A 26,992-nucleotide genomic window follows, 5' to 3' on the forward strand; every position below is an offset into this window, starting at 1 on the left:
CCTATAATAGATTACTATCATGATGCTGTTGCACAACTGACTCTTCTGGACTTGTTTGAACAACTTCGCAAGAGCCGACACACACAGGCCTGAATTTAAGAAGACCAATGCAGAGCTAACACCTTCCCAACTAATGACAAGTTTTTAAGTCCAAATGCAGGTCCACAGTCTCTTATCTGACACCCTCAGGGCCAAGTGCCTTTCAATATTCAAAAGTTTACAGATTTCAGAAATGTATTAGACTGTCTATTATGTAATGTCCCCAGCAGGGTCTAGGGCCGCTCCCAAGAGAAAACAGATAAATAATTCTGGAAAATATTTGAATATTTACAGTAAGTGAGATAGATAAAGACTCTAAATAGCTACTCATCAGTTGAGTTCAGGTTTTGCCACTAAATAAGTTTTGGTGCCAAACTTATTAAAACACTTCCAGTTTTTAAGAGCACTTGAGATGTCAGGATAGTGGATTTCAAGACTGTGGACTTATAGGCAGAAAGGACAGGGACACTTTTTCTCATACAGTCTACCCGAGAGCATACACAAGTAGTGTGACATACATTTGAGGAGCACACGTTGATTGCAGTGTTTTCATGGTCAGGAATGTTTTCAGAAGTGAAGCACCTCCAGGATTCCCAAGGAGGTGGGAGTGGAGTGGGTGGAGGAGACGGAGGTGGTAAAAACACAACTAAAACTAAAAAATGGAACTATATTATTTTTAAGCTTCCTGGAAAATTTAAGATTTTGACTGCTTGTCCTTACATAATCATCAGAGTCGTCCCAGGACAGTCCAGTGACGGCTCCGACCTTCCTCCCACTCCCCTCCTCCAAAGTCGTGTGCATCTTATCCTTCAAGTGCACTGGAGTCAAAAAATAAGGACAAAACCAATGCTCTACAAATAGAAAATTAACAGAAAAGAAAATATAAATTGCTTTTGAGCTTTGGGACTTAACCTAACTCCCAATAAGGAAAATATTTATACTAAATCACCACCTTTTTACCTGTAAGATTGGCAAAGATATACTATGTTGATGAAGACGTAGAGAAAACAGTCACTCATGCATTGCTTTTTGGAATGTAAATTGGTACAAACTCTATAAAGAGAAATTTGGCAACATGTAACCAAAATTACAAATGCACATGCCTTTTGACCCAGCAATTTCACTTCTAGGCATTTTCCCCACGGATTTTCTCACATATGAGATAAATGACACTGTACAAGGTTAGTTACTGCAGCATTGTTTATAACAGCAATGTATTAGAATCCTGAATTCTGAAAGGTCTGGTACCAAAGTCTCAAGTAAACTATGGAATATACAAATAATGGAATACAATGTAGCCATTCAATCTCCAAGATAGATAAATGAAAAAAGTTAGAAGCAGAGAACATTATGTATAAAATACTGTCATTTGTATAAAAGAGAGGAGTGGGTATAAATTGCTTTTATATGTATAAAATATCACTGGAAGAATATATAAGAAATGCCAGTGGTCTCTGGGACAGGACAGGAGGGAGGAGAAAAGTTATCACTGTATGCCCTTTTGATCTTTCAAATTTTGAGCCATGTAGATGTTTTATCTATTCAAAAAAATAAAGAGATGGAGCTCCTTTAAAATATTTTTAATTAAAAAAATTTTAAAGAAGTAGCCTCATTGAGAAGGTTGACGTTTAGCAAAGATAGAAGGAAGTTAGATATTCAGAGATCTAGGGGAAAAGCATTCCAGGAAGAGGGAACAGCCAATGCAAAGGCCCTGAAGCAAAAACATACTTGATCCATTAGGGAATTGCAAAGGCAGCCAATGTAGAGTAATGTGAACCTACATTTTGAAAGGCTCATTCTGCCTGCTGAATTGAGGTCAGTATATACATGAAAAAGACCATAAAGGGGACCAGTTAGGAGGCAATTATGATATTCCAGGCAAGAAGTGATTGTAGCTCAGACCAGGGAGTAGCAATGGAGGTGATGCAACATGGTCATAATATAGGTAAAATTTGAGGAAAGAATCAAGAGATTTCCTGATGGAGTAAATATAGGAGGGGGAGGTATGAGCAAAAGAGAGATCTGCAGAAGATTACAAGAGGAGCAGGTTTGATGAAAAACATGAGTTCCATTTGGGGCATGTTGAGTTTCAGACGCCTGTTGGATTAGGGCCAAGATGGAGTAACAGGGATAAGATTACTCTCCCTCCTGAAACAAACAAACCACAGCAACAACAAATATATGAAATAACAGTTTTCAGGACATTGGACTTCAGGTAACAAAGGACAATGATCGCTGAGAGACAGCCCTACAATTGCCCCAGCTTACCGTCTTGAGAGAGTTTCCAAGCTGAGGTCCTGGAAGGAGAAATCCAGGCAGGGCTCAGTCGACTCCCTGAGTTGAAGAGACAGAACTAAAAATGCAAGGAGACCAGGCCACTGGAGTTCACAGAACTGAGTATCAAAAGAAGAGAAAGCCACACAGACAGAGCTCCAGAGATCTGCAGAAGATCCCTACAAGCATTCACCCATATGTGAAGAAATTACTCATGGATGGAGAAAAAAAGCTACATGAGATGATTAGAGGAAATAGTACCCAGTGATCACCAGAGTTGGGGACAGTACCCGATCCCACCAGCCATACTGGAAAACCTCAAAATCCCTGGGGCGTTGGGTAGGATATGCAAAAGGGTCTTGTCTCAGTAGTAGGGAACAATTAGCTCTAGATTAAATGCTCTTCTCATCCCAACTAACAAATCTTAAAAGCAAGACCCAAAAGGATCAAACTGATTCCAAGCAACTTAACAGAGTCCCAGAACAAAGCTCAAGAATATTTATAGAATTATGAAAATATCCGGCACCCAAGATAAAATTCACAAAGTCTGGCAACCAATAAAGGAATATGAGACATACAAAGAAGCAGGAAAATATGATCTGTAACGAGGAGAAAAATCCATCAAAACCAACCGAAACTGACATAGACATAAGAATTAGTAGACTGTGACATTAAAACAATTGTTGTAACTATATCCTGTGTGTTCAAAAAGTTAAATAAATGTCTATTAAACAGCCAAGGAGAGATGCTGACTGTTTGACGTATTAATTTTGAGTTAAGGAAAGAGGTCTGAGCTAAAAATGTACATTTCAGAGCCATTGGTAGGTATATAAACGGATGTTTTAAAGCCAAGCTTGAATGAGGCCACCAAGGGAGTGAAGATGGACAGAAAAGAGAAAAGGACCAAAAAGTATTCCTGAGGAATGCCAGTATTAAAATTCTGGGAGAATAGAAAAATCAGCAAAAGAGGTTCAGAAATAGTAACTGTTATGGAATGAGTATTTGTGTTCCCTCAAAATTCATATATTGAAGTCCTAAGTCCCAGTATGATGGTGTTTGGAAGTGGGGCCTTTGGGAAGCAATTTGGTTTAGATTAGGTCATGAGAGTGGGACCCCTCATGATGTGATTAGTGCCCTTACATGAAGAGGAAGAGAGAGAAAGAAGTCTCTGTCTCCACACACAAGCACCAAGGAAAGGCTGTTTGAGCACACAGTGAGGTAGCTGTCTGCAAGCCAGGAAGAGGGACCTCACCAAGAACCAAGTCTGCCAGCGCCTTCATCCTGGACTTCCCAGCCTCCAGATCTGTAAGAAATAAATGTCTGTTGTTTAAGCCACCCAGCCTATGGTATTTTGTTAAAGCAGCCTGAGCTGACTGAGACAGTGACCATGGAAGTAGGAGGAAAACCTGGAGAGTTCAGTATTTCAGAAGCCAAGGAAAGAAAGCGCATCAAGGGGCCGGCTCAGTGGCGCAAGCGGTTAAGTGCCCACGCTCTGCTGCAGCAGCCTGGGGTTTGCCGGTTTGGATGCCGGGCGCGCACCAACACATCACTCGGCAAGACATGCTGTGGCCGCATCCCATATAAAGTGGAGGAAGATGGGCATGGTTGTCAGCCCGGGGCCAGTCTTCCTCAGCAAAAAGAGGAGGATTGGCAGATGTTAGCTCAGGGCCGATCTTACTCACAGGAAAAAAAAAAACAAAAAAGTGCAGCAAGGAAAATGTGTGATCCAATTGATCAGTTGTGTCAAATGTTGCTTATAGGCTGAATTGAAGACTAAGGATCTGTCCTCTGCTAGAGCAATGTCAAAGTCATTGGTGATCCAGAAAAGCACAGTTTGGTGGAATGATGGGACCAAAAGCTAGACTAGAGCTGGAGAGAGAGTGGAAGAAGAGGAGCTGGAGACAGAGTATAATCAATTATTTTAAAGAATTTGCTGCAAAAGGGAACAAAGAAATAGGGCAAGCTATTGGAGGAACTGGAATCGACAGAAGGTTTTTTTTAAGATTAGAGAAATAACAACATATCTATAGGATAGAAGTGTGTAGAAGTTCTTTTCTAATTCTTCTTTTGTCCTGATGAAGGAGGAAAGAAGGTCATCAGCTGAGTGTCGATGGAGAAGGATTTGGGGGTTTGAGGAGAGAGAAGAAGGAATAAAATCATCATCAAGAAGAGTGACAGAGAGAAGGGTTTAGGGAATTTTGATTGCCTGGGAGCCTCAAGGGTCCACTTGAGATTCACGGTCATGAATTAAAAGTGAGACAGTTGTTCTCACTTTTGAGCGACTGTGTGAGCTTGTGGTGTTTTCCCCCAGCCACTATCAGCTGCACCAGCACAGCACAGGCACTGAGGAGACAGGTTTGATTTTGCCAAGTGAATATACTGAAACCGTAGAAGGGCAAGGGAGTGTAAGGTGTAAGCAAGAGAGCTATTATATGGAATTCAAGCTGGGTAAAGAGGAGATCAAGTACAAAGTGGGTGACGGACAGTAAACATGCAGTAGGGTTGATGTATTAGGGTTCCTGGTGTTGCGGGATATAGGAAATGCAGCCCTATAGGAACTGACCTGGAAAAATAGGAGGTGGTGGCAAAAGAATGAGATGTGTGAAATTGAGATTATTGGAAAGATTGTACTTCCTGGTAATGACAGGGTCCATCTAGGCATGACCATGGGAGTGTGTGGCTGAGGTAGAATGTAAGGTAAGATTATTGGAGAAGAAGATTCGTGGAACTACAAGGCCAAAGTTTTAGAAGGATTACCTATCTGTACATTGAAATTGCCAAAAATTAAGACTGGAATAGTGTTAGAATGACAATGAATCAGGAGCCAAGATCATTGAGGAATGAGGAGGAAGACCCCCGTTCCAGGAGATGACCATAACAATGAGTAGATGTGGATGACATAGTCTGATGATGTGAGCTTTAAAACTGGGAGGTGGAGAGAATGGTCTGTACATGGCAATGAAGATCAAGGAAGGCAGTCACACACTGCCAGCCCAAATGGAAAGGAGGCTGTGGGAGAAAAATAGTCACCTATTGAGAAAGCTGCAGGAGAGCACAGTAGTTCAGGGAATTGGCTCTGTGGTCAAACTGCCTAGCCACTTTCTACCCGTGGTAACTTAGCAAGTCGCTTAACCTCTCTGAGCCTCAGTTTCTTCATCTATAAAATGCAGGTAATGATAATATCTCAGACAAATCTCATACAATAGTATCTCATACAAATATTGAAGAGTTAAAATGTAACAAGCTTAATGCAGTGTCAGGCACATTGTAAGCTACAGTGGGGAGATGTCCTTCTGGTACCTAACTGCCTTAACATCCACAATCAGAGGGCACGGTCCTTCTTTGTGACTGTGACATTAGAATCACACTTTCTACCCTTGTCTCCTCCCTACAACCCTTTCAGTCAGTCTGATATAATGCAACAAAAATTACTACTCTCATTAAAGGTACAGGAACAGAGAAGTGATATATTTTCCAGAGTCCCAGGACAATTTTAAGCACCGCACCCTCAAGTAATCCCTCCCATTTCTGGCTGATAATTGAGATGTCATGAACAAGGAACAAAAGTCCTTCAAACCTTAGATAAAGTTCAGCCTGATGAGTTGACTTATATCTATTCACACTGCAGGATAAAAGACGATAGTGAGGAGAGCACAGGATGTCAAAAGGGGAACAAATATCCAAGGACCAGAGAGGAGGTTGGAAAGGGCTCAGGGCCACCCAAGACAAACTGAGACAACCTCATAAATTGTTGGGAAGAAAAACTCTACATTAATTGTGTCACAAGTAGAGACCCCCTCCTCCACAGAGCAGATGTATAGTTTACCTAGCTGATTAACCTTTTCCAAAATCTCTCTCAGGGTATCTCTGTCTGGCCTCTTGGGTTCCGCCCTTCCCTACACTGACCACCTCTGCTTAATTCCATGAGAAGACCAGCTTCTCTCCTTCGGGACTTCTTTGGGCCTCCAGTGATCCCAGGATTCTGTTTTTCTTTTGTCCTGAGTTTTCCCTCCGCTGTGTACCCAGACACTTTTTTTTGCTTTTGTCCCCAGCTTATGTAAATTTTTATTCAACCATCCACTTTTTTTTTCTTATTGGAAACCTCAGGTTCTTCTTGCTTTCTGTCCAAGAGAGATCAAGAAAAATTTTCATTTACCCATGAATAGATGAATACCCAGAAAAACCTGGACATATTATGCCAAAAATATTTCACAATCAGTCCCAAGCGGTGAAGACAAAAGAAATTATTTGCTTCCATACCAAACATAAAGGGAGACAGAGATTGCAAACAACCTATTTGGAGGTCAAACAGAATACAATGGTTAAAATTAGAACTAGCGCCTTACTGGCAGTTGTTGGTATTCTACGTCCTTTGTATTCCCTTGTAGTAAAACAAGAGACTTTTAAAACAGAACCTGCATCCCCAGGAAACAAGACCTATTAGGGAACTCTCTCTGTAAGTTTATGCTCTCTCCTTTGGGGTTCCCCCATGGTGGTTCCTGTTGCCACAACTTCACTGACCCCCATAATGTATCTAGTTGCCCCTTTCTCTGGCTGAAAAGTGGGGACACATAAGATCCAATTTCCTTGACCTCTTAGCATGACTGAGAAAGGCAAGATCTTTCAAAAATGTCTTTTTAAAATTGTAAGGGAAAATTTTTAAAAAGAGTGCGGCTATGAATGTGTAGCATGAGGGATATTTTTGTGGTGATGGAACAGCTCTGTACCTTGATTGCAGTGGTGGTTACACAAATCTCCAGATGTGATAAAATGACACAAAACTGTAACACACATTGTACCAATATAAGTTTCCTGGTTTTGATATTGTACTATAGTTACATAGGATGTAGCCATTAGAGGAAATTGATGAAGGTACACAAGACCTCTCTGTACTATCTTTGCTACTTCCTATGAATCTATATTTCAAAAGAAAAAGGGGTTTTTTGACAATCATTAAAAAATAATGCAGATTTGAGCAAGATTAAATAAAGTTTTCTCTACCCCACTTTCAACAACAGATAGATCATCCAGACAAAAAAATCAATAAGGGAACATTGGACTTAAACTACACGTTAGATCAAGTGGACCTAACAAATATTTACAGAGCATTCTATCCAACAGCAGCAGAATTCACATTCTTCTCAAGCACACACGGAACATTCTCTAGGATAGATCACATGTTAGGCCACAAAACAAGTCTTAATGAATCTAAGGAGACTGAAATCATATCAAGCGTCTTTTCCAACCACAATGGTATGAAACTAAAAGTCAATTACAAGAGGAAAACTGGAAAATTCACAAATATGGAGATTAAACAACATGCTCCTGAACAACCAATGGGGCAAAGAAGAAATCAAAAGAGAAATTTAAAAATATCTTGAGACAAATGAAAACGGAAACACAACATATTAAAACTTATGAGATGCAGCAAAAGCAATTCTACAAGGGTAGTTCATAACAATAAATGCCTACATTAAGAAACAAGATAGATCTCAAATAAACAACCTAACTTTACACCTTAAGGAACTAGAAAAAGAAGAATAAACTAAGCCCAAAGTTAGTAGAAGGAAGGAAACAACAAAGATCAGAGTGGAAACAAATGAAATAGAGACTAAATAAACAATAGAAAAGATCGATGAAACTAAGAATCGGTTTTTTGAAAAGATAAAATAGACAAACCTTTAGCTGGACTTACCAAGAAAAAAAGAGAGAGGACTCAAATAAATAAAATTATAAATGAAAGAATAGACATTACAACTAACATCACACAAATACAAAAGATCGTAAGAGACTACTATGAACAATTGTATGTCAACAAACTAGACAACCTAAAAAGAACTGGAAAAATTCCTAAAAACACACAACCTATCATAACTGAATCATTAAGAAATAGAAATTCCAGGCCAGCCCGGTGGCGTAGTGGTTAAGTTCGCACACTCCGCTGCGGCGGCCCAGGGTTCGCAGGTTCAGATCCAGGGTGTGGACCAATGCACTGCATATTAAGCCATGCTGTGGCAGCACCCCATATACAAAATAGAGGAAGATGGGCACAGATGTTAGCTCAAAGCCAATCTTCCTCAGCAAAAAGAAGAGGATTGGCAATGGATGTTAGCTCAGGGCCAATCTTCCTCATAAAAAATAAAGAAATAGAAAATCTGAACAAATTACTAGTAAAGATATTGAATTATTAACCAAAAACCTCCCAACAAACAAAAGTCCAGGACCAGATGTCTTCACTGGTGAATTCCACCAAACATTTAAAGAAGACTAACACCAATCCTTCTGAAACTCTTCCAAAAATAGAAGAGGAGGGAACACTTCCAAACTTATTGTATGAGGCAAACATTACCCTGATACCAAAGCCAGAGAAAGATACTACAAGCAAAGAAAATTCAGGCCAACATTCCTGATGAAGATAGATGCAAAAATCCTCCACAAAATATTAGCAAACCAAATTCAACAATACATTAAAAGGATCATACACCATGATCAAGTGGGATTTATTACAGGGGTGCAAGGATGGTTCAACATCCACAAATCAATCAATGTGATACACCACATTAACAAAATGAAGGATAAAAATCATATGATCATCTCAATAGATGCAGAGAAAGCATTTGACAAAATTCAACATCCTTTCATAATAAAAACTCTGAACAACCTGGGTTTGTTGAGGGAACATACCTTAGCATAACAAAGGCCATAGATGACAAGTCCACAGCTAACATCACACTAAACAGTGAAAAGCTGAAAGCTTTCTCTAAGATCAGGAACAAAAGAAGGATGCCCACTCTTACCACTTTTATTTGATGTGGTACTAAAAGTCCTAGCCAGAGCAATTCGGCAAGAAAAGGAAATAAAAAGCATCCATATCAGAAAGGAAGAAGTAAAGTGGTCTCTATTTGCAGATAACATGATGTTGTATATAGAAAACCCTAAAGATTCCACCAAAAAAGAAAATTCTTAGAACTAATATATGAATTCAGTACAGTTGCAAGATATAAAAATCAATATACAAAAATCAGTTGTGTTTCTATACACTAACAAGAAACTACCAGAATGAGAAATTAAGAAAATAATCCCATTTATAATAGCATCAAAAAGAATAGAATACCTAGGAATAAATTTGACCAAGGAAGTGAAAGATCTATACACAGAAAACTATAAAACATTGATAAAAGAAAATGAAGAAGACATAAATAAATGGAAAACTATTGCTTGTGGATTGGAAGAATTAATATTTTTTAAGTGTCTATACTATTAAAATCCATCTATAGATGCAATGCAATCTCTATCAAAATTCCAATGACATTTTATATAGAAATAGAAAAAAAGTCCTAGAATTTGTATGGAACCACAAAAGACCCTGAATAGCCAAAGCAATCTTGAGAAAGAACAAAGCTGGAGGCATCACACTTCTTGATTTCAAACTATATTACAAAGCTGTAGTAATCAAAACAGTATGGTATTGGCATAAAAAGAGACATATAGATCAATGGAACAGAATAGAGAGTCCAGAAATAAATCCATGCATATACAGTCAATTAATTTTGGACAAAGGATCCAAAAATATACAATGGGGAAAAGACAGTCTCTTCAATAAATGCTGTTGGTAAAACTGGACAGCCACAAGCAAAAGAATTAAACTGGACCCCTACCTTACACCCAACATGAAAATCAACTAAAAAAAAGTCTTTAATCCTAAAGACTTGAACCTGAAACCTGAAACCATAAAACTCCTAGAAGAAAATATAGAGAGTAAGCTCCTTGACATTGGTCTTGGCAATGATTTTTCTGATTTGACACAAACAGCAAAGGCAACAAAAGCAAAAATAAACAAATGGAACTATATCAAACTAAAAAGCTTCTGCTCAGCAAAAGAAACCATCAACACAATGAAAAGGCAACCTACAGATTGCGAGAAAATATTGGCAAACCACATGCCCGATAAGGGGTTAATATCAAAAATGTAGAAGGAACTCATACAGCCCAATAGCAAAAAAGGAAATAGCCTACTTTAAAAATGGGCAAAAACGGGGAAGGGGGGAGGGAGGAGGGTGAAAGGGATAATTCGGTACATGTGTGTTGTGATGGGTTGTAATTAGTATTTTGGTGGTGAACATGATGTAATCTATGCAGAAATAGAAGTACAATGATGTACACCTGAAATTTTTACAATGTTATAAACCAATGTTACTGCAATAAACAAAAAATTAAAAAAAAAAAAAGAAATAAAAAGCAACCTCTAAAAAGAGAAAAAAAAAAAACTTTCTTTCCTCTCTTTCTTCCTTCCTTCCTTTTTTCTTTCAGCAGAGATAGATGACTGGAATTATATTTACTTGTGACTATTTAATTTTCGCTATTGTTATTTCCAGGTGATGAGAATTTGGGGGGACTTTTAATTTTCTTCTTTAGATCTTTCTTGAATTTTTATAATTAACACATATTTTTACAAAATAAAGTCAGAAAAGGTATTGGAAAATAAAAAAAAATAAAAAAAAAAAATGGGCAAAGGACCTGTATAGACATCTTCCCAAAGAAAACATACAAATGGCCAACAGGTACTTGAAAATGTGCTCAACATCACTAATCATCAGGGAGATGCAAATAAATCATCAGGGAGATGCACATTTCCACAATGTAATATCACCTTACATCTGTTATGATGGCTATTATCAAAAAGACAAGAGATAACAAATGCTGGCAATGTTGTGGAGAAAAAGGGACCTTAGTGTGCTCTTGTTGGGAATGTAAACTGGTACACCCACTATGAAAAACAGTATAGAGGTTTCTCAAGAAATTAAAAATAGAACTACCATATCATCCTGCAATCCCACTTCTGGGTACATATCCAAAGAAAATGAAACCACTATTACAAAGAGATATCCGTACTCCCATGTTCATTGCAGCATTATTCGCAATAGCCAAGGTATAGAAACAACCTAAATGTCCTCCAACAGATGAATAGATCAAGAAAATATTATCTATATATACACACACACACAATGGAATATTATTCAGCCTTAAAAAAGATGGAAATCCTGTCATTTGCGACAACATGGATGAATCTGGAGGGTGTTATGCTAAGTGAAATATGCCAGACAGAGAAAGGTAGATATTGTATGAGATCACTTATATGTGGAATCTAAGAAAAAAAAAGTCAAACTCATAGAAACAGAGAGAAGAAAAGTGGTTGCCAGAGGGTGGGGAATGGGGGAAATAGGGAGAGGTTGGTAAAAGGGTACAAATTTTCACTTATAAGATGAATAAGATCTGAGGATCTAATGTATAACATGGTGACTATGGTTGATAACAGCATGTTGTATAATGAAATTTGCTAAGAGAGTAGAACTTAAATGTTCTCACCAAAAATGAATTTTTTTAAAGGGTAAATATGTGAGGTGAAAGATGTGTTAATTAACTTGATGGGGGAAATCCTTTCACAATATATTTGAATGTCAAATCATCACATTGTACACTTTAAATATTTATAATTTTATTTGTCAATTATACCTCAATAAAGCTGAAAATTTGTTTTTTGATATGTTTAATTAAAAAAAAAATAACAAGGCCAGCACCGTGACCTAGTGGTTAAGTTCGGCACACTCTGCTTCAGCGGCCTGGGTTCACGAGTTCAGATCCTGGGCGCAGATCTACACCACTCGTCAGCCATGATTTGGTGGCAACCCACGTACAAAATAGATGAAGACTGGCACAGCATTTAGCTCAGGGTGAATCTTCCTCAAGTAAAAAAAAAAAAAAAAGAACAGATGTGCAGAGAGTATAAAGTCACATTTCCACAGAATGTGTTTCTGATTCTAGGAATCACAGTAAAAGCAACTTTAGAGAATCCCAAAAGTCCTCTAGCCCCTTCTAGGCTAGTCCAGTTTCAACTAGGTTTCTTCCCTTCAAGTCCTCTTGGCCTCTGGGCACCATCTTTTCTCCCTGGCATGAGAAGCTGGTCCACCAGTCCATTTTCTTCTGACCAAAGAAATGTGACAATTCACCTGCTCTAAAAAATTTAAGTCTTTTCCTGAGTTTCAGGTGAAGCAGACACACTTCCCAAGTGACTTGCAAGGTAGTAAGATTGATACACTTTAACCCACAGTGAATGATTTTCTAGCCCTTCTAGGCCTTGTTGGTGAGCCCTTCCCAGCTCTGAAGTCCCTGACGATGATTCATTTAGAACCTGTCCCTGCCATTAACCCAAGGAAATGATCCTGTGATAGAGTTAACTATGCAAAAACCATCCCATCCTACTGCACAAGGCAGCAGCAATGAGGGAATTCTTTCGCCAATACCTCAGCCCGTAAGCAAGGGCAGAACCCAAACAGACTGAAGATTCTCTCCGGCAGGGATGGACTTCCTTTTCCCGTCACTTCTCAGATTCCAGGTTAATTTTTTTTCTATTACTCCGATTTTAAAAAAAGAAGGAAAATTTCTACATCACGGGCTTGTTTCTTAATCTTAATATTTTTCCAATTCTTTTTTTTCACTAGAGGAATCCCCCTTCTCCCACCCAAAACACCATAGTCCAGGGTACACTGTCAATTCCCTTGCACATGTAATGACAGGCAGCTGAGGGAAGGTGGTTAGGAGGTATACAGTTAAAGAATAATGTAAATGGCTTTATGCTACTTAGTTGACTTGACACTATCCTTCCAGAGGCTCCCTTTTATAATTCCTCTTTGATTCTTCAGACCCTTTGATTAGAGTTCTTGTTACTTCACCATATGTTAACCTCCAGTCTAAGGTCAGCTGTTGAATTTAGCCCTTTTGGTCTATAAGATCAAAATCCTTTCTTGATGGGCCCCAAATACACCCCTTTTGGCTTCTGATGAAAACCGCTTTCGTGAAAGCTGTATGTTACATCCGACAGACCAGAGGCCTCCTAACGCTTACCCTCAGTCCATGGCTGTAATAGGCACCCTGTTAGGGCAACTGCCACCCTAAGATAGCTCTCCTGTCCTCCTGTCCAATTTTGGGGGGAGGAGGAATTCTGGGTTCTTTTTTTTTAATTTTTGTTCCCTTGAAAAAAAATAGAAGAGAGAGTCTTTAGTCCATCCTCAACAGGACATTTAGCTATAACATCTTGGTGCAGAGTTCAACCCAGAGAAGACAGGGTGGCCTGACTGACAAATTGACCAAAATCACCAGGAAAGCAGATGAGAGCATGCTGAATTTCTTTTGTTTTTCTTTTTTATTAAGTCCTAATATTGTATTATGCAAAAGAGTAGTAAAGGAAAATTAATTTTCAGGAGACATTGAAACAATTTATACCTCAAAATTTTATACTTAAAGAAGATCTTAAACAGCCAATTCTAACTGTTGTATGTGGACTTCTGAATGAAGTTCGGGTATGTTTAGTGACTTTCAAAAGCAGAATACAGTACCTTATGTTTATGATGTTCATGCTAATCCACAATATCTCAGTAAAACTCAATTGGAAGAGAGGAGAAAAGCTAAATTCCCTATTTTCCTGACAATTAAATATTAGCTGCTAGATGCCTGAATTTCCATGACACAACAGCCCTCTCATCACCTTCCCCTTCTATGGTGCTGAGGTCTTGATGTGGAATAAGACAAGTCAGCCAGAACTGGTTATAAACTTGCTTTATTACAAGTAGATAGTAGACAGTGAGAATGATAAAGTAAATGGAACTTCAAGCAGGTAAGGGGAAACAAAAAATCAAGGGTATGCCCAACAATAAATTTCAGAATCAGAACTGTAACACCAGGCAATCACCAGGAAAAGGGACTCCCTGTGGAATAGTGCAAGATAGGAGAGCCCTTGCCATGTTGTTATCCATAGTAGGTATTCAGGGGAGATTCAGACCACACTGAATGACCAACACAATGTCATGATCAAACACTACCTGCAGCCAGGTATCCCAACAATCAAGTTCTATTTAAATCATACTCTCATGTCTTCTCTCAGTCATGGTGAAACAATGAGAATATTGTAAGGAATGGTAAGCAACAGATTGGTCTTAGCCTTTGGAGAGGCTAGAATATATGCATGAATTAGCGCACACTGTGGGTACTATTTTCCCGTATAGTTTTCATTATCCAGTCAATGTAGTTCTTCACTCGTGTGTAGATCCCATAGGTCCCACATTGGGGACCCCAGGACACCAGGCCAGCTACATAGAATTTGGGGGTCTTTTCATTGGGGTCCTGTATAGCAAAGGCTCCACCACTGTCCCCTTCACAGCTATCAACGCCCTTCTCTCCTCCAGCACAGATCATGTTATTAGTGAAAACAAAGGCATTTGTATTCACTCTGGGATTATTCCCCTTCACCTGCTGGCACTTTTCTAAGGAAGCAACGGGTAACTTTGCCCCTCTGAGCTTGATAACATTATCTCTTCCCTTTGTTCGGCCCCAGCCTGAGATCAGTCCCAGGTCTCCCAATGAGAGATCGTATTCTGAGGAGGTGCCTGGCAGGCAGATAGGGGAGACCTTGGGTCCCATTTTCACTGGGTCTTTCAGCCGCACCAGCGCAATGTCGTTGTCAAAATTATTCCGTCTTTCTGGGGCATCCAGAAATTGCCAACTCGGATGAATAAACACACGCTCAGCAGTGAGCGTCTGGGCATTTGCCAGATCCGAGGTGACCACTGAGGTGGACCCAACATACATTACTGGGTTATTGTTTCCCTCCACAACGTGAGCAGCTGTCAGCACCCAGTACTCATCAATGAGAGCCCCACCAGCCCTTGGGTTCAAAAAGAAGACTTGCCAGGGGAAACTTTCAATGTTTGCCAAGGATCCTCCAAATATCCTCTGCTTTTCTGCAAAGGTCTCCGTGGGGACGCCACAGACTGGGAAGGAAAAAGAACAAGATGGGGAGGGAGCAGGAAATAGATTGCTGGCCTCCTGCAAATCTTCCAACCACTCAGAGACCTTCCAGGCTTCAGGGTTCCCTGACACAATACTGCCAACACTGTATTTGGTCAACCATCTCAGTACCTGATTCATCCTGAACTTACTTAAGGACCAAACATTCCACTTTGCCAATGCCACAAACAGGCTTGTAGGAAAGGCTGGTTAAATTGAGGCGGTGTGTGAATTACTGAGCCCAAATGAGCTAGTGCCTCACACTATGGACAGCTTGACTCACAGCCCCTCTAGAGGCACACTTCATCCCAGGCTCAGCACATGGAGCCAGTGGCCCAACTGGGAGAGAGTGCTAGGAAACTCTTTCCTCATACAGATGGTAGGGGAGGCAAGCATTCTATCTTCTTCCGAGGTCCGATCAAACGCTTATCACTTTCTTCAGTGAAGTCCTAATTGCAGCTGAGCCCCTCCTAGTAATCCATGGAAGTAGGGCAAAGAATGACTTCTCTTCTTTCATCTTTCATCTCATTCCCCATTGACTGGGTCCAGGTTTGATCCCTTTGCTATTACCTGATATAACTAAAACTGAATTTTATTTCAGATGAAGCTGCCTTACCTAAATCCCTCACTAGTCAGCCTGAGTGGACTCTGAGTTGAGCATAACAGGCTTTGGATGCAGACAGACCTGGGTTCAAAGCCTACTCCTGCCCCTTACTAACTCTGTGAACTTGCACTCAATTCACTCATCTGTAAAATAGAACTAATAATACCTACCTCATAGAGTTTTGCAAGGACTTGAATGAGATAATAAATACAATTAATTAGCTTAGTCCCTAGCTCTCAGTAACATTATTGTTACTACCAAGATCATTATTATTTTACTGGCTTTGCCTGAGGGCCTTCTTCTACTCAACTCTGACTGTGTGCAACCCCTCATTTCTTTTATTCCTCTATGTCTTGTTGCCATATAGACTTTTAATATAATAACTAAGCTATTCAACCAGTCTTGTTTATGAGTGTTGATTACTCACTCTCAATTCTCAGGCCCTGTTTTTAGCAATTCTACATCCCCTTACTACATCCACATTACCAAACCTAACTGGCCCTGACTCTGACACCAAGTGTCACTAGCTGACTTTTCTCTCTCCTGCCAGTTGGCCTGACTCAATGTGGTTGAGGAACTCCCCAAGGCCCTGGCAGGCCCACAACCTAGTGTTGTCTCCACCTTCCTGAGTTAGACTCTGGTAGGCTCAGATTGTTAAATCCTTTCCCAAGAGGATTACAGCTACTTTCATACGGTGACCTCCACTCCCCTGTACCTGTGACTATGGTCTCTACCCAAACCTGAGCCCTGATTACCTGGAACACATTTTGGCAGCTCTGTGCCCAGCACCTCATTCACCCAGCTCCCGTTGCCAGCACAGCGATACTCCCCTGAAATAGCACAAGGGACAAAGGACACACTCACCACCACATCATCCCTCTTCTGATGCCCCCTTTCATTCAGAGCCTCAGCTTCTCTGGGATTTGAAGAGGGGATCAGATCAAATCAACTAGAAAAGAATCTTGAGAATATCCTCCAAACAATCCCTCTGGCCTCTCTCCTGCCTGGGGAGGGGAAGGAACAGTCTCCAAAGCAGAAGGAAGATGGTTATGGTAGAGACTTGGAAAGTGCGTCAAGTGGGAAAATAAAATATAAAATAAAAAGCAATGAAGTGGGACCTATTGTGTCTCATCCAGCCCTTCATCTAGCATTACCAAAGCCTCTCCATCAAGAAAGCCAGTGATCATAGTATGGTGACTTGGAGCATTACTCCTGTGGGTTCTACATTAATTAATTGGTCGAAAGCTGGATAACCACATGATAATGGATATTGTAGGGGAAATTCCTGCCATAGTTGTGAAGCGAAGGTAGGTGACCTCTATGATTCCCTATGGATGATCCTATAGAACCTACCCTACCTCATAAGAAAACTATGTCTTTAGACTAAGCCCAGAAGATGAACAAAGTCTGTCCCATCTCCTTTATTTCTCTCCAAACTCTCTCCAATTCAGAAAGATTGTGCTATTCACCCTCCAACACTCTCACTCTTTCTTTCTCTTTTCTCCAGTCAAAGAAACATACCACTTTCTTCATTTTCTATGTAGTAATATGGCTCCTCACAAGTGTAGCGAGTGACAGAACCAAATAAAGTATGTTCTGGATCTTCGGCTTTACCATGCTGAATAGGTTCAGGAGAGCCACAGTCCACAGCTACAAGAGGAAGGCAGGAGAGTGATAGTCAGGATAGCCACCTCCTCCCAGGAAGAGTCACTGGACCAGTTCCATCCTCCCAGCCATGCTCCTCACTCCTTCTCCACTCCCACATCTATAAGCATACCTGGGTTGAACCTCCCCACACCAGCCTCTCTGTGGCCATACTCTCAACTGGCATCACTCAACTCCCTAGCCCACTGAGTTCTGCCAATTCAGATAGCCCCTTGAAAGCTACAAGGAGGAACCTGTTTCTTGGTGGTTGGTGGAAGCAGCTGCAGAAGCCAGGAATGGACCTATATAGTGCTATTGACTCTATCAATCCCACAGCCCCTTTCTTTGGAAGAAACCTCTAGTCTGGCCGGACTGGGACCAGACCAGAGCTTGAGATTCCCTGACCGGCTTCCCTTCAAAAACCCAACCCATTCTCTCACAAGCTTAAGAAGAAAAAATGCCTTTGAATCTCGATGCACTGATCTTTCTTCCTTTGGGAGGAAAAAAAAAGTCCTTCTAAAGAGATACATACGTTGACATTTCAGTCTGGAATTACTCCACTTTCCATTGCTTTGACAAGTAGAATAGAAAGATTTCAAGCCAACATTTCCCTGGAGAATAACAGACATCACCATTAATTTATAAGGAGAGATATGGGGAATCAAAATCAAAATGGAATCAATCTCTGTCCTTGGATCAATGAGGAGTCCTCACCACAAGAAGCTTGGAACATCTTAGCAGAAAAACTCAAAGCACCCAGGAGTTGGGGTTAAAAGGTGATTTTGCCCCAGTATATCAGCTCCCCTTACCCAGAAGAATGAAGGCAGAAAGAGAATGCCAAGCTGGCCAAGGAGCTCCATGACTCACAAGAAAGGACTAAAGATCCTGAGCTGTTCTGTTTAGGGAAAAAGTGTTATACCTTGCTCAAACAAGGACATTCAGCAAACAATTGGACAATTCCAGTATGCTCATCCTGACCTAGAGATTAGGGAGAAGCCCCTAACAGTACTTTACCTGTACAACTTCAAACCCTTCCTTACAGGTTATCTTCACCACATCTTTGAACACATATTTTGCCTTCTCAGGCTCCCAAACAGAATTGTCAGTGACTTCTTTAGGACACGGGATTGCTTGGAAAGGACAGAAAAAAATTTACCAAATGGTTGGAGAATGTCTATACTATTTACATCATTCTCACACTCTAAAATCATTCAGTTGTCCTCAATCCTGATACCTATCATTCCAAAATGGAGATGTCTAAAACAACATGGCATTACTAACCAACCACCCCCAAGTTGTCTGCACTCACAGGTCCAGTTGAAGGATTCCTAGTGGTTGAGACATTTCTAGCAACCACTGAGAGGTTTAGATCTAGCAGAGGAAGTGGAGTACCTCAGGATACTATCCATACAACAATCTACCTGTCTTGATTTTACATTGTCCAGGGACTTTGGTACCAGCAACCAAAGAGCCACTTCTAGATTACTCACGATCTCCATAGTAGCGAAGCTTCCAGCCATTTTTTTGTTCTGCTTGGTCAGTTTGGAAGATAATATCAAGAGCATTACTCTTGGTTTCAATATTTAGTGGCCCAGGGAATCCATGACCACAGTAAGGACCAAATCTTTGGTCTCGTGTAACAAACTGAAAGGAAACAAAATGATGAAATCAGAAGAAAGAAAGAACTAAAAGAAAGAGGTAAAATGGAGGGGATAAAAGTAAGGGAGGTAATAATGGTAATATAAAATAAGAAGGAGGGAGAAAAAAAGAAAAGAAGGAAAAACAATTTGTCTTCAAGGAGAAATCTTTCTGTGTGAGTTGGGAAGAAAATTAATCATCCATCACGCACAACTAAACTGTCAGCACAGTGGCCCTCTGAATCAGCTGGCTCCACATCAAAATCTTCTTTCCGCACAGTCACCACCACTTGGAACCCCTCCTCTAGCAGGATCTGATATTCACACCTTGAGTTCTCCGGATATGAATTGGGATAATTGGGACTTGCGATCTCCCCAACCAGTGCAGTGAATACATCCCCACTGCAATTGACTAAGAGAGAAAAAGAGAAAAAAGGAATCAAATATAGGGTCAAGCAAAGGACTTCTTGCCCTATTCTATGACTCCTCTCATGAACTGACAGTCCCTGACTGGAGCCCACATGCACCAATTACACACCCAATATAGATCAGTAGAAGTACCAAATGCCTATTGGGTTTCCATCACATTGCTTATGATAGAGACTTTCACAGTTATCAACAGTCCCAGGTAGATTCTTCACAGGCATCTATCTCTGCTCTCCAATTAATTAACTTGACCCTGCAGCCTTGTCTTCCTCCACTCTTGTGACTCCACCCCAGCTTATGGGTAACTAAGAATAGATGCCAAATCAAGTCTGAGGCTAATCAAAATTGGAAGAGTAGACAATGCCCTTGCTGAAGCCTTCAGCCATTCTACATCCCAGGGAACATGCACCTCTCTTGATGCCAAGCTCACCTCCGCAGTTCTTCATATCATCATGGAGGAAGTATTCTGGGGGGCAGGAGCAGAAGTAACCACCAAGGAAGTTGTTGCAGAAGTGGCTACAAGGGGCATCTACAAAGTCTTTGCACTCATTTACATCTGCAAAGAGTAGAGAAAGCTTGAGGTCAAGGACCAAGACCTAGCCTGACCATTGCATGTCTATAAGGGAGCTCTCAATGCCAGAGACCATTGACCTTTCTCATAAACAGAGCATTTCAGCTCTAGAGACAACAGTCTGCAAGCTAAACATGATGATATGTCTTCTGCAGGAAGGAACAATTAGTATATTTATTACATCATATGATGTTGGCACTTCCGTCAAATCTAAACAATAGTTTGGCTTTTATGAGCTGTTCTAACATCATTTTAACCTGGAGATAGGTATGGAAGCACACAGAATTTGAAGGTTTGTTTGCCATTGAATGGGTTTGAATACCATACATTTCTTGTGAAATTCTTGGCAAGTTACTTAACGTTGAGGTGAAGATTAAGTTAATATAGGTAAAATTCCTAATACAGTGCCCAGTTCATAGTGGTTCTCAATAAATTACTATTTATTATCTATTATTACCATTATCATCATCACCACTAAGATATGATCATGTGTTTGAATTTTACAAAGGCAATTTATGGAGGGACCCAAGCCAAGTCAACACTTAGTAAATGTTATAAACAGAATCCTTATTCACTGCATTGCTCAATGTTTGTCCCACTTCTAACCTTTTAGCTGGATCAATAAAGCACATAGAGAAGGGTGAGCCTTACCTACGGCAACATAGTATGCAGCAAACCCAGTGAAACGCTCTTCATTGGAGAAGTCCGACCTAAAGATCACCTGGAGTTTGTTGTATGGGACGTGGAACTCTTCCACAATTGGGGAGCTGGGATTCTTGCTGGTCCTCTGTCCACAGAGTTTCCCTTCTTCAAGGACCCCTGACATTATCTAAAAGAAGAGGAAAAAAGAAGCTAGGAAAGATTAATATTTTGGTATGGAGGTCAGAGAAGAAGGGACAGAGAGAAAAGAACATTTACCACCTTAGGACTATTTGTCTTTAGTCCACCATATGCCTATGGCACTCCATCCTACATCCTTCTCATTCCACTACCCCAGGCCTATCCTTTATGTGCTTATTATAATATACCTGCACTGAGTCATATGCACAGTCCTCTGACAGCTCGATGTCCAGATGGGTGAAGTAGAGGTGGATCCCATACCCTTCAGGAACGTCTATATCCCAAGATTTCTCTATCTCATTGGGGTATGCCTGAGGATAGTTAGGGGACAGGATCTCCCCATACATAGTAGGCTCAGCATAAACCCATGTCAAAAGGGAAAACAGGACAATGCACCTAAAAAAAAAAGAAATATGGAGACAGGGGTGACCCAGGTACCAGCAGACTAGTGCAGAGCTCTAGCATTTGTCACAGGGAGGAGGGAGACGAGAAGGGCACCAGCACATAGAGGGGAATCTTAGATTGGAATAAAGCAAGAAGGCTCAGGTCAAACCAAAACCCAAGCTTCAGATATGAGCTGTTTTCTTGAGAAGGTGAAGGGAATGGAGTCCAGATACATCTCTGTAGACTCATGATCACTTACCACATCTCTGGCAATTTGTCCATCCCTGATGATCAGCACGAATCTTGGTCCTGGCTCTTTGCACCTAAGGACTTTGGAGCTAAAGCGTTCGCAGACCTGGTTATGTTTGTCTAACAAACACAGGCACCTGTTTGGTAGTAGGGGGTCACCTGGGGTTCAATGTCACCTTCATAAGAATAACACACAGGTTAAACAGAACCATAATGCTAATCATCACCATATGACACCTATACTCTCACACACCCCCTCTTCTACTTCAATTAATTTTCTAGACTAAAACTAAATCTTATCCTTCTCCCATTGCTTCTCTGGACCTTGTCCCAGTTTTTCTCCAAAAGAATGAGTAGTTTCTCCCAGTTTTCTTCCTCTCTCACCCCCGTTCCTGACCCCCACTCCCACTCTATCAGTCTCTCTCCTGCTCTCACAGAACAATATCCCCATTTCTCCTCAGGTTTTCAGGAGTCTTTCCCCACCAGGACCATCCATCTAGGATATCTCTCCCTCCTCTTTTGACAGTGATCTCCCGTCTCACTTCAAATCAGCTCTCTTTCTATGTTCGTTATTGCATGCGTTTCCACAGATGCTCCCAATGACCACTGATGGAGGAATGAGCTTCTTTCACCAGGGGAAGGCAGTGACCTTGGGAGAAGTGGTCTGAGAGAGGGTTGTGTGGGGAAGGAGAAAGGGGACACTGAACGACAAGAAACATAAAAGGAAAGGAAAAATTTTCCCTCAATTTCCTACATTAATTTTCCAGGTTTTTTTTTTTTTTTCCTTTACTAAAAAGACAAGACTATCTTCCCACAGTTCCTAGTAAAGTCTTGCCAAATATGTGTCTAACTCTGAAAATAGTAGTGGGTAGTAGGGTGATGTGGGGGTGGGTGGGGTCAACCTCAGAGAAATAGGCTGTCTATATTCTGACTTCTTTTTATTCTGCTCTTTCCAGCCCTCCATCTTTGCCCGAAACATTCCTCTGTGAAGTTTGCTGCCTTTCTCTTTCCTCCATCAAAGCTCTGCTCTTCGTTTTTAAGGTTTTTACCTTCAGAGGCTGATGGGAGCAGGTGGGTCAGTCTCCTCTCTCTTGCCAGTGGGCATGCTGGGCGACCGTGCCGGCTTCCAGGGAAAGCAGCACGGGGCCTTGACGCTCCCTCTGCAGGAACCTCCGCTGGCCTCCCTGTCCTGGTTCTGTTCATATGATTCTCTAACCCAGTGTGCATGTCTGAAATTCCCTGATCCAAACAAAGAGGGGGCTGGGAGACCATGACATGGGGGAAAGGTAACTCAGCCTTGATCTTGGAGCTCCCTCTGCTTTTGAAACAAGAACTGCATCCTTCTCTCAGGCCTGAGATTCCTCTATCCAGGGCTACAGGGTGAGAAAGGAGGAGTGGGGAATTTCACCGATTGCCTAATGCTCTTTTTCAGCCAAAGGGTGTGTTACAGAGTTTTCGGGGAAGTCAGGTGATTTGTGGGAAGAGGAGGGGATTAATACTGTGGGGGGAAAGCCAAACTCAGAAAGCCCAACCCTCTAGCTGAGCATGAATCATGAATTAAGGGAGAGTGGTTATCAGAAATGCAGGTCATCTCTGCCTTTAAAGCAAGTTTAATGGTTGGATAATGACTTATACCTAGACCCAAGCTGGTATAGGATGATGCTTTTTCCTCCCCCTAAAATCCCCTCCACATCTCCAAACATCTAAATTCTATCCACCAATCAAGCCCCAGTTCAGATACAATCCAGAGTCCCTTATCCACAACGCTTGGGTCCAGGTATGTTTCAAAATTCAGAATTTCACAGATTTTTAAAAGACAGTGCAGGGCCGGCCCCGTGGCTTAGCGGTTAAGTGCGCGCGCTCCGCTACTGGCAGCCCAGCACACACCGACATACCGCTTCTCTGGCCATGCTGAGGCCGTGTCCCACATACAGCAACTAGAAGGATGTGCAACTATGACATACAACTATCTACTGGGGCTTTGGGGGAAAAAAAAGGAGGAGGATTGGCGATAGATGTTAGCTCAGAGCCGGTCTTCCTCAGCAAAAAAGAGGAGGATTAGCAGCATGGATGTTAGCTCAGGGCTGATCTTCCTCACAAAAAAAAAAAAATAGACAGTGCAGTACATGGACCAAATATTAGGTAACACCTCCTCCGCTCCCTTTCCCTGAGGGGCTGGGATAATACTCCATTATCAAACACTAATATTTCTGCAGCTAAACATATTGATCTTCACGGTAAGCAGAATAACTAAAATTATAATTTAATATATTACATTTATAAATTACTTATAGCTATAATCATAAATTACTCATCAGTTCAAGTCAGGTTTTGCTGGCAAATGAGTTTTGATGACAAACTTGGGGAAGAAACAACACTTTGTTTTCAGAGCATTTGGAATTTAGAATTGCAGCTAAGAGACCAAGGGACTGTGGGCCTGTACAACTCCTCCACAGTGCCTTCCCTGACCTCCAGCTCTCCTTCATGTCCCTTATCACTTTCTACCCCCATCTCAGTGACTGCATTCCAAGCAATCTATGGCTTCATCAATTGAAGATGCTCTCTTATTTTACATACTACTAGGAATAAAAAAGCTGCCAATTAAACTATGATACACCATTGATTATAAGATGCATCCTGATTTCAGGAGTGTTAAAATGTGGGGGAAAACCGTGTGCCTCAGAATCGATGAGGCATGGTATTTGTGCACGTCTTACCTCTGGTTGACTCAGCGCTGGGCCTGGAGTCAGAGGACAGGTCCAAGTCCTCTCACCAGCTGGAGACCTTGGGTGCATCACCTAACTTCTTAGCTTCTTCAAGTATAAAACAGAGATAATACCAGTTGTACATACCTTACATGACTGTTAGGAGGATCTAATGAAACAACGAGAGTGAAAGAGCTTTGCAAACTATGATGCCAAATAAATTTACATTTTAAAAGGAAGAGAATTATGAGCCTATAAGGTGTCTGAAGGCAGGTTCTGGTCTGATTCATCTTGGTATTCTCCACCTTATCTAGCAGCATCATTCATAGAGTAGATGTACAGACCACCATCTATTGTTCCTTTAGTTGTCCAGCATTTGAACGTCTTTACCACACTTGGAGGGTTCCTCTTCATATGAGTCTTGGGAACATGCCAAGAGCCCACCCCCCAGGAGAGAAGATGCAACTACAGGAAGTGTGTCCTCACCGCTCTTGCTGCTCTGGAGCAGGCCCATGCACTCACACTCCAGTCATCAGAGGCATCTGCTTAGGTTTTGAGTCCATAGGTAGTAATACCAAGAAGCAGGGATTGTGGAACCTCTAGTGACAGTGGTGGTTGGAGAAAGATGGAGGAGGAGGTGGTGCTCACAAGCAGCATTCAGCATCCAGCCTCAGAGGATGAGTGTCGCAAGCTGAGGTGCCTAGGGCCTGCCCAAGGCGGTGGCGGCAAAGGCAGCCATATTCTGACCATTGTTCCTGCTGTGAAGCTTCCACACTTGGCTGTCCAGATTTCTTGGCATTTCTGTGAGCAATCCAGGATCCCTTTAATAAATTCCTCTTCTGCTAAAATCAACCAGGATCGGTCGGTTTCTGTTGCTTGCAACTAAGAACCATCACTGATACCACATGCTCAGTGAGTACCTGAGAAATGATTGATTGAATGAATGAGCCAATGAGTTCAGACCATTTACTAGCTGCTTTTAGCTGTTTGACCTTGTAAAAGTTACTTAACTTCTCTGAGCTCCAGTTCTATCTTGCATAAAATGGGAATAATATCACCTACCTCAAACACAGCTATCATTGTCAGGACCTTTTGTGACCATGATTAAATGAGATAATGTATGCTAAGCATTCAGCATGTGTCTGGCACTCAGTAAGCCCTTAATAAACAATCAACAATAACTTCATCTCCAAACACTAACAGCAGCAGTAGCAGCATCATTCTCCTCAAGAGCTTCAGAGCATGGTTCACTATACAGCGAGAAAAAAGAGAGCATCTTACCAAATTCTCCAGGGTTCCTTATCCTTTTCCATCTAAATTCAATACTCGCCAGAAAAGTTAGTGACTCTCTCCTACCCTGACTTGTGTTTTGCCGTCTCCTCTTTAATTTTGCCATCCAGGTGAAATATTTTATTTTTCTCTCTAAATCTCAAGCAGACAACAAATCACACATGTAATGGCATCTCTGGGCCCTGCCTCCTTCGCCAGTTCAGTGAGAACTCAAGTCAAGACCTCTTACAGTGACAGCCTTGAAAGAGCAGGGACCACATTACATAATCCACTCAGTATTGTGGGGATTCATAAAAACGACAGTGCTTACTGTCACCCTCAGGGTCATCTGAACCCCAGCGGATGTGATAATGCTGAGATGCAAACCAGAAATTAGAACCTTACATGCTAATATTAAATGTAACTAATACACGTGTATATAAGTATGAATAGGACATTTTAGAAAATATCATTAGTGTTACTCAGAGTCTTAACTGTCATATTCACAATGTTAGGGTCTCTGAGGGGCTGAATAATACCATTCCTCTTCCCATTTCAAGTTCTAGAGAAACTGAGAAGTACAAAACAGCAGCAAATGGAGATCAAAATATTCTCTGTAATAGCAACAAAGCCAAGATAGAGGAAGTAGCCTACTGTAACAGCCAAATGGTGACTAACCGAACCCCAGAGTTAAACAGAATTACCCATCTAGACACAAGCAATGCTAGGCCAGGGGAGACCTCGCCACGCATAGAACATATGCTCCCTGTAGACAGCTCACTCCCAAGAGGAGGAAGGGCCACACGGAGGGGAGCATACCCCGTTATACTTCCAATCTTCACCAGTTAGGAAAGTCACTCCACTTCCCCAGGGCAAAGTGAGTGATGGGATGGAGAGCAGACAGAAGAGTCATATCATGGAGCTCTCTCCATCAGGAAAGATCACTCAGAGGTCATAGAAACATTTCCTCCCTAACATTCCCAAGGTTTTTCTTCTTTAACCCGGTTAGGCTTGACCATTTCAGCATATATTCAACCAGGGATGTGGTTGTCTACCTGGGAGAGAGGTCAGGAGTCTAACTGGGACAATCCACTCACCCGATGCCAATCATTGCTCCCCCTTCATGTCCTCGAGCACCGCTGGCCCCAGAAGTTCCCAAAACAATTCTGAACAATATATTAACATTAAATATATTCTACACCCAAGGCTGGAAATTCACCTCTTGCTCCATTTCCCATCCCAAATTTCACCCAGCCACGTTGTTTATGATAGTTATCAGAGCTCTACAATGAGATTGAATGATTGTATTAAGAAATTCCAATAATAAAATGCCAACAATAAAGAGGTATCACAAATTTGAACAACAAAAACGCTCTCATTATCAAACTCAAAAATTAAAGTTCAAATCCCACTGCAAATTAAGTTCCAAACACATTAATGTCAAAAATAATTGAAGTCCAAAGTTCTTAAGTTAAAGTCACATAACCATCAGCCTCAATTTGTATTCGGT

The 26,992-nt window shown here is 41.2% G+C and overlaps 1 protein-coding gene across 4 annotated transcripts; it reads right to left on the reverse strand.

Moving 5' to 3' along the window:
- Positions 1 to 13,909: 13,909 nt before the first annotated feature.
- C1S (complement C1s) lies at positions 13,910 to 24,298 on the reverse strand. 4 transcript variants are annotated; one of them, XM_087442817.1, is made up of 12 exons: positions 24,226 to 24,298; positions 21,519 to 21,684; positions 21,064 to 21,271; positions 20,687 to 20,864; positions 19,895 to 20,020; positions 19,251 to 19,450; positions 18,892 to 19,045; positions 18,416 to 18,531; positions 17,934 to 18,012; positions 17,279 to 17,407; positions 16,513 to 16,587; positions 13,910 to 15,137 (listed from the first exon to the last, which is right to left on the reverse strand). In XM_087442817.1, exons 2-12 carry the CDS (start codon positions 21,539 to 21,541, stop codon positions 14,338 to 14,340), a joined length of 2,088 nt encoding a protein of 695 aa, XP_087298943.1. In that variant the 5' UTR covers positions 21,542 to 21,684; positions 24,226 to 24,298; the 3' UTR covers positions 13,910 to 14,337. The 4 variants fall into 4 exon arrangements, with proteins under 4 accessions (XP_087298943.1, XP_014649447.2, XP_004438738.2 ...); XM_014793961.2 differs by lacking the exon at positions 24,226 to 24,298 and adding an exon at positions 22,558 to 22,737 and having other exon boundaries at positions 21,519 to 21,645; XM_004438681.3 differs by lacking the exon at positions 24,226 to 24,298 and adding an exon at positions 22,558 to 22,737.
- Positions 24,299 to 26,992: the final 2,694 nt, after the last annotated feature.

Source organism: Ceratotherium simum, chromosome 17 (genome assembly GCF_057802395.1).
Source record: "Ceratotherium simum simum isolate JZ-2026a chromosome 17, ASM5780239v1, whole genome shotgun sequence".
NCBI classification, from domain to species: Eukaryota; Metazoa; Chordata; class Mammalia; order Perissodactyla; family Rhinocerotidae; genus Ceratotherium; species Ceratotherium simum.